At 36.8% G+C, this 8,442-nt stretch overlaps 1 protein-coding gene and 1 long non-coding RNA gene across 3 annotated transcripts in view; both read left to right on the top strand.

Moving 5' to 3' along the window:
* LOC310734542 overlaps positions 1–8,442 on the top strand; it is a 152,446-nt gene that overhangs the window by 93,891 nt on the left and 50,113 nt on the right. The window lies entirely within an intron of this gene.
* itgb3b (integrin beta 3b) overlaps positions 1–8,442 on the top strand; it is a 285,998-nt gene that overhangs the window by 262,195 nt on the left and 15,361 nt on the right. For both annotated transcript variants that reach the window (XM_083556490.1, XM_083556489.1), the window contains 7 exons: positions 1–70; positions 3,774–3,978; positions 4,248–4,500; positions 5,803–5,965; positions 6,053–6,214; positions 6,324–6,419; positions 7,578–7,667. The exon at positions 1–70 is cut by the window's left edge and continues 16 nt beyond it. In XM_083556490.1, coding sequence (XP_083412616.1) covers positions 1–70; positions 3,774–3,978; positions 4,248–4,500; positions 5,803–5,965; positions 6,053–6,214; positions 6,324–6,419; positions 7,578–7,667 — 1,039 coding nt within the window. The remainder of the gene's footprint in view (positions 71–3,773; positions 3,979–4,247; positions 4,501–5,802; positions 5,966–6,052; positions 6,215–6,323; positions 6,420–7,577; positions 7,668–8,442) is intronic.

The following is an 8,442-nucleotide window of genomic DNA, read 5'->3' as shown; positions in this document are numbered from 1 at the left end:
CTCTCGGGGAGCCAGCACGTGTCAACAGTGTTTAGCAGTGCACCATTCCTGTGCCTGGTGCTTCCAAGAGGTGTGGTACATGCTCACTTTATTAAATCATAACTCAAAATCTGACCCTGTGAACCTGGAATTGGCATATAAAGGCCAAAATGATAAGATTGTATACAGTATTTACATTAATTCTTATCTAGAAAAAGATGTAAGTAATGATTGAAAACCCCAGTAGTAGCTGTGTGGTCAAGGTTCTGCCAAATCTGTTACACCTGAAGAACCTCAATAGGTTCAACAGTCTTTTTTTAAGAATTTGCTCATGTTACTAATCTGTAGTAGGGCTGAAATGATTCCTTGAGTAACTCGATTAATTCGAATACAAAAAATCATAGAGGTAAATTCGTTTAGTCCATTTACTGTAACTACACATGGAGCATTGTGCTTCTCCACGGATCATTATTACTGATGCACCACCCGCCAAACTCTGGATCGCTCTGGACAGGTAAACACAAAAGACGCTACGGAATGAAAAAATGGAGGAACACTTTATTTCTTGAAATTCTTGAAATTCTTCGCAATTCAGATATTTTTATTTAGCCAATCGGGCAGCATCACCCCCTCTGTAGTGCCAGAAAGATTTACACATTGAAAATTAAATTGGCTACAATCAATAGAATGGCATGGAATTAAATTAAGGCTCCGATTCCTGAGAGAAATCTATCTAACTATCTTCTCTGGAGGAGACGGAAGATGACAAATGAAGCAGAGGAGTTTATACACCTGGTTTATACACCAACAGCTCCAAAAATCAGGCCCACAACATGGTTCAAATCAAATCAAATCAAAATGTATTTGTTACATACACATACGTACAGAGTACAACATGCAGTGAAATGCTTTTGAAGTGAAATGCTTTCCGGTGAATGCATCAAAAAAAAGTTGCAGTTGCAAGAAAAAAGTCTGAGTTAGGCCAACTTTTTTTTATGTGGCGGAAACGGGCTTTCATAGGTTCAGGCCAAAGAAAACGACAGATTGTTTCCAAAGTTTGGATCATTTTAAACTAAAACATAAAGGAAACACAGTGCAATGCGTTTACTTTATTTATTTATTTTTTAGTAATCAGAAATTTATTTGTATATTTTTATTTGATTATTTATTTATTTATTTGTATATGCATTTTGATGTAATATGGTGATTAAATGCACCAAATGGGTTTAGTTTTCAAAGATATACCTCTATGCAATTTCAACTATAAAATGTACATTTTTCTCAAAAGGAAACTAATTACTTCATTTTAAGAGACCCACCTTATTTTCTCTCGCATATGTATGATTACTTTTTAATAAAGAAAAAGTACTTGTTTGATTAATTGATAGAATAATCGGTAGAATACTCGATTACTAAAATAATCGATAGCTACAGCCCCAAATTTAAGATCTCTAAGGGTTTTCATGGACTGGCACAGAAAGGTTTTTTGATGTTGGTCATTAAAATTTTGCTTAGGGCTATATTCAAAGCTTTTCTCTGTGTATACACCACTGAAAGTTTTGAATAAGTTTGTTATAAAAATCAGTCTTCTACAAGGCCATTGTCCTTCAGATTCATTTGCTGTCTCCTCTCATGTCCCTATGCAGGAAGTTTAGTTTTCTCTGTACTACTTAATAATACATTGATAATGCCATATTATGTCCTTAATATTAGCCTGAATAAATTTACAGCATAAAACATGAATACCAATGTGACATATTATTGTTACATCAAGGGTACAGTGATCAGGCAAATATTCATTACTTAGAATTGTCCAATTGCTTTATTATTGCAACTGTATATGTATTTCTACAAATTACACACATAAAGTTTGGAGTATGCAAACTAGAGGTCGACTGATTTATTTTGCCATTTAATCGACACTTATAGGTGATTGATGGAAAAATCCATAGCAATAGTTTTTCCAGGTTGCGTTATACAGTATGAGAGTGGCCTCTGGAGGCGAATTAATGATGCCACATGCTGGTTATTTAAAGTGACTTTTTTTATTCGTTTTGGATGTACTGTAACTGTTTTTATTTATTTGGAGTGTTACTTTTTGTTTAGGTTTAAATGCATATCTTGCATTTACCTCTATTTCTTTTTATATGTATATTTGTACATTTTTTTTTTTTTTGCTGCTGTAGAAATATAGAAATATAGAAAACATAGAAATATTCCCACTATGGGTCAAATAAAGGTATATCTTATCTTATCTAGTTATCGTTATAGGTGAAATTCAGTTGACCTCGACTGATAGTTCCCCATTGGAACGAAATCGTTATATATTTTTGGGTAAATGCTGCTTTTCTCATTAGTAGCTGTCTATATCCATTACATAAACTCATAAACTTAGAAGAAATAAAATTATAGGCACTAAACTTCCTGAAAATCTGCTTTTTCCATTGCTTGGACTTTCCTTACCTCCTCCACTAAAAAAAAAATGATGGGATGTTTGTTGCAAAGTTTTCTTGCGACCTGGTAGCACCACCTTCCAGTACTGGGTCATGACCCATTGGTTGGGTCTTCTGGGTTACATCAAACTATCAGACTTTAGTGCAAGACTTAATACAGGATGTAGTGCTACTCACTTGAGAAGATATTGCACAAGAAATAAGTCCAAATTATACATCACCCAAACTTGCTCTTGTATTATTCACATTCCACCCCTCTTGCTTAACTTTTTTGATGGTTGTAGGTACTCCTGAGTACACCATTCCTGTACATGAGAAAAGTATGAAACTACTGCTTTTAAATTGAATATATTACCACAGTAAAAGTAGTCATACATGAGAACATTGGAGGCACACAATTGTATAGGATGTTTTTGAATGGAGTGACATTATATTTTCCCTTCACTTAAACAAGGAGACCCAAACCTGTTCCAGCAAGACAATGCCCCTGTGCACAAAGCCAGCTCCATGAAAGGTGCTTTATACTTGTCCAATGTACTTTAAAATACAGTGACTTCTATCTTTGCATATCCCCTTGATGTTTGGAGCCGGGTCAGAGCACATGGTCAGCCATGTTACCGTGCCCCTGGAGCACTGAGGGTTAAGATCCTTGTTTAGGGGCCCCAAAAGTGTCATCTTGGTGCTACCAGGGCTTGAACCACTGACCTTCCCAGCGGTAACCACTGAGCTACTACTTCCTCAATATGGTTTACATAGTTTGAAGTCTTAAATGGCCTCTTATAGCGCTCTGACTCTCAACCATATCGAACACCTTTGGGATGAACTGGAACCTTAGTCCATATAGTGTATTTGCTTACTGTCCACCACTGGTTTCTATGAATGCTTGTATGAAGATTTACACCAAAATATTGCTTGAGAGGAATGTCTGACTTTCCTCAGCATCATGATTTTATGGCGTAATAACCTAAAATTGTAGATTCAAACTGTAAAAATGCCATTTTCCAATTACATTTACACATTTTTACATTTACACATTTATACCTACACATCACATTACATTTTTGGTAAAGTTATCCTACCAACAATACATCTGCTTGGAAGTGTATAACTTCATTTTCTTTGGTTTTGTAAATGAAAAAACATTTATGTGGACCACTAATGTTCAAACAAATAGGATAATTAGATACTATTCTGTCTAGTACTATAGTACCCTACATTACTATCCTATCAATCATGCTTTCAGTCATCTTGCATAAGCACCAATTCTTTTCTACTTTATGACTGTAGATAAAGAAATAAATTACTATAAAGCTCAGCCTCTGTGTTTGTTTGACACACCAGGATTTTGGGTCAAACTGGCCAGGAGCATCACGCTGTGACTTAAAGGAGAAACTAATAGAAACAGGATGCAACGTGGAAGAACTCGAGTATCCCATTAGCCAAATGACCGTAACAGAGGACAAGACTCTTAGCGACAAGGCCTCGGGATCTACCACTGATGTCACACAGATCCAACCACAGAAACTGCACATTTCTCTAAGACCTGGTGAGTCTTTGACATTTTACAGTGGCAACCTGGCTGAGGTTTGAACTCAACTTTCTGATCTCCTTAAAACTTTCACCATGGCCTAGTGTGGCGTAATCAGGCGAACATATTGATTATTAATGTCTGTACAGAGCCAGGGCTCTAAAAAAACAATTCATTTGCTCTTTTTGGTTTGCAGACTTTTGCATATACCTGCATATACAGCATTGTATTCTCTTGTAACACTTAGCAGTTAACTATATCTTACTTCAGCCTACGCTTTTCCATAGATGACTCGCGGACGTTCACGCTGCAGGTGAGGCAGGTTGCAGACTACCCTGTGGATCTGTATTACCTGATGGACTTGTCCTACTCTATGAATGATGACCTGACACAGCTGAGGAAGCTGGGAAATGGACTGGCTGAGGAGATGAGCAAAACCACCAGCAACCTTCGCATGGGCTTTGGCGCTTTCGTGGACAAACCTGTATCGCCATATATGTACATCTCTCCACCAGAAGCTGTGAAGAACCCATGCTATTCGTGAGTGAATAACAAAACCTGGCAGAACCTGGCACAATAAATAGAACTGCTGCCACATATTGTGGCTGTCTTGTAAACCTTAATAAGATGACTGTGTGTGCTGGCAATGTTTTGGCTTAACATTTCTCTGTGTTTTTCCTTTTGTGGTTGACCATAAATACAGCTAACAATGTGTAGCACTGTGTGTCATACAAATAACCAGTGAGGTCCTGCTTGATCATGGTTATTCAGGGCATGCATGTTAGTTGTGACTCAGTAGCATTAAAAAGGGTTCTGACACTTTTGCCAGAAGCCGGCTAATCTAAATATACTGAATGGCAAAATTTGTGCTGACTGATGGATGCACAGGATGTGCAGTGAGATGTTTTAAATTTGAGAAACCACAACCTACAAGCTAAAATCAAAGAAAACTTTAAACAGATTACTAAAGGTCAAAGAAAAAAGCAAGAACAGAAAAATGCAAGCCATGTAGATATAACCATGGAGTTCTATAAGTCCAATGTTTTTTATTGGACTTTTAATTTTTTCCAGATTAATTGGATAAAATATTTTATTTTAAATTAGTTATTATAACTATATAAAACCCTAATTCAGGGTATTTATGTATAAGGTGTACTTAAAAAAATGCAAAAGTCAGATATTAAATTGAACTATCTTTAATTTAGACATTTTAAAGCTTATATTAGCTGCTTGTTGAGGAGCGCATGAGTGATTCCTGCTCTGAACAAATTCACTCATATTGGGTTGTTTCTTTCTGTAAAAAAAAAAAAAAAAAAACGAGAAAAAAAAAGCAGCGTTTGAGTATGAAAGGTGAACAATTTGTGTAAGTCAACATTTGTATATGCATTTTGCAGATGGCACGTTGACAACCATGCTTAAAAAATCATTTGTAGTAAACTCCCCAGAGGTCCCCAGTTTAATCCCGGTTGGCCCTATGTGTAAATAAAGAGTTCTCGGGATAGCCTTTAGATTCAATGCAAACCAGATGAGGATTAAGCGTCTGATAAGGAATAAATATAATAATAGGGTAAATAAATGTACAATCGTGTACCATTGAACAGGAGAGACGAGGCTAACAGAGATAACATATTTATGAAGTTTCATTGTTTAATGAAAATGAAATACACAAAATAACTCCGAATGCAATCTAGAGCTGTTCAATGAGGTGCATTTTGATTGTTGTTTCATTTCAATTTAAAAACGTTAGCATTTAGATGTAACAAACTCTGATTATTTGCTCTATTAAATAAATATATCGTATATAAGACTAAATCTTAGCTATTTCTCCTCATTTGGTGACAGGATACCATACAAATGCCAGCCGCAGTTTGGCTACCGGCATGTCCTTTCGCTGACTGATCAAGTGAACCGCTTCACAGAGGAAGTAAAGAAGCAGAAGGTATCTCGGAACAGAGATGCCCCTGAAGGAGGCTTTGATGCTATCCTCCAGGCAGCCGTATGCAAGGTAGGCTAAGCTCTGATACATAATACAATCAAAATTGCATTCAGTCTGGATTTTCACGTCTTTCCTATTGCATCTTACTCTCATCAGGAGAGGATCGGTTGGCGTCCGGGTGCATCTCACCTGCTCGTGTTCACCACAGATGCCAAGACTCATGTAGCACTGGATGGACGCTTGGCTGGCATCGTGCAGCCAAATGATGGACAGTGTCACATGGGTGTGGATAACGTATACAACATGTCCACTACAATGGTACTGCTTCAAAACACTTTGATTCTACCAGCCAGTATTTAGCGGGACGCTGCATATTGAAACTTTCGCCTGTGTTTTTCATGTAAATGTTTTCTATTTAACTCCACAGGACTATCCATCTCTCGCACTGATCACGGAGAAGATGTCAGAGAACAACATCAATCTCATATTTGCTGTGACAAATACTGTACTGTCTCTTTACAAGGTAGAATTTAAGTTGAATATTTTTGAGAAGATTTGTCTCATGTCCGCAAAAGGCTTAAGGAGCCCAATCTTAATTTGCTAGCACTCCTGGATAGCGAAAACAGTTTCTGTTTAGTTTGATGAATCGAATGATTTATTTATGGCTATAAATAAAAAAATATGACGTTGTTTTATGCATTTTGACCAATGCCACATGAGACACCTGTTTTTAATGCTTGATGTTTAGAAGAATAAAAGCAGACTTCTCTGTCCATTTGTTTCGTCACGTCAAAAGACATTCATTCCAGACAGAGCAAATATAACTTAAAAACAAATGCTCAAAAGCTTACCCTTTCTGACTTAATGTCTCAAGCCATGTAGCCAGCCTGTGGTCTGATGAGATGCCTTCAGAGATAAATGAATGTGATTGGATAAACCACAACTGAAGATCTGCTTTTCAAGCCTCACTGGTTCATATTTAGAAAACTTAAGGAGGCTCTGCTACAGTTCTTCTGATGTTTTCTCTTCAGTCTGATTAAACAATTGCTGAAATCCAGACCCTGATCCACCAGTTAACAATCTCTGGTTCAGAGTAACATCCACTTCTCTTGGGTATACTAAAGATGTAGGAGGAAAATGAGGAATTAACCTACACTTTTTATGAAACATTTAAATATGCAGTATTAAATCGGCTGATCTGGCTTGGTCTTGATCCCTTAATGTATTGGTCTTGTCTTGGTCTTAACTCAATCTGGTCTTTTTCTTTACCTGGTCTCGGTTTGAGTGGTCTTAACTACTACACTCTGCATTAATGAGCTATTAATATACTAGTGGTATCCCAGTGTTTAAGTTTTTAGGTTGCTGATTGGAAGGTCAGGAATTCAAGTCCTGGCATTGGCAAGCGGCCACTCTTGGGCCCTTGAGTAAGGCCCTTAACCCTCTATGCTCCAAGTGTGCCTTATAATGACTGACCCTGTGATCTGACCCAAATGTAGTTAGTCCAACCAGTTCAGGAACATTTGCTCTTAGTGGGAATGGTGTATATATTGTTTACAGCACTACAAGAACTTGGTGTTCCTATACTCTATTATGATTGCTCTCTCTCTCTCTCTCTCTCTCTCTCTCTCTCTCTCTCTCTCTCTCTCTCTCTCTCTCTCTCCCTCTCTTTGTATTTTCACAGAATTACACTGATCTGATACCCGGTACTGTGGTGGGGACTTTGTCTCATGACTCCCGCAATGTGATCGAACTGATCCAGGATGCCTATGCTGTAAGTACATTCTAGTAGTTGCTCAAATTGGTTTCTATGTTATACATCAGTTGTTACGAGGTCGTTGCTCTAATTGACTCTACATGCTCATTTTTGTATGTAAGCACTAGTAAAATCGACAGGTTAACACTAACAGGTTGCTTGTTTGATTGATGTAGGTCTTTTTTTTTTTTTTGCTATTACCTGTTTTCTACTGTTTGGGTGTACTGATGTTAGTGCAATAAAACAACTTGAAATGTCAACAGAGTTATAGTTTTCAAACTCAATTTGGTCCAAATTGATTACAGATGCAGCTTGTTTCTCTTTACTTCCTGCCCCAGTTTTAATGATGTACACTTTTTTTGCCACCACATTTTAAAATGAATACAATATTTTGTCCACATATTAATGGAAGTAATAAAACTGGATTGTTTGTTGAAATTGTAGTAATTTAAAGAATTACTCTCTCTTATCTCTACTAGATCCAAAAAAGATCTAACATGTCTCCATATAATTAGTACCATAATGTAATGTTTATCAAAACTATCTAAATACCGGATGGCCGTAAAAAAAAAAAAAAAAAACACAAAAAAACAGGAAGTAGCTGATTTAAGCACTACCATTTAAGAATATCTATATCTATACACTAATCAGCAGATTATTTCCTCTAATCTATTAATGGCAAATCAGCAAACATAAAGTGGTTCAGTATCTGATGTGTGTTGATATTTACAAGATTCTCTTGATTTCTGATGACTGACCACATCCACAATCATAAACATTCTCTGTGATCTCG

Source organism: Silurus aristotelis (assembly GCF_946808225.1).
Source record: "Silurus aristotelis genome assembly, chromosome: 12".
NCBI lineage: Eukaryota > Metazoa > Chordata > Actinopteri > Siluriformes > Siluridae > Silurus > Silurus aristotelis.
Note: the sequence above shows the minus strand (reverse complement) of the source record. Positions and strands in the feature narration are given on the sequence as shown.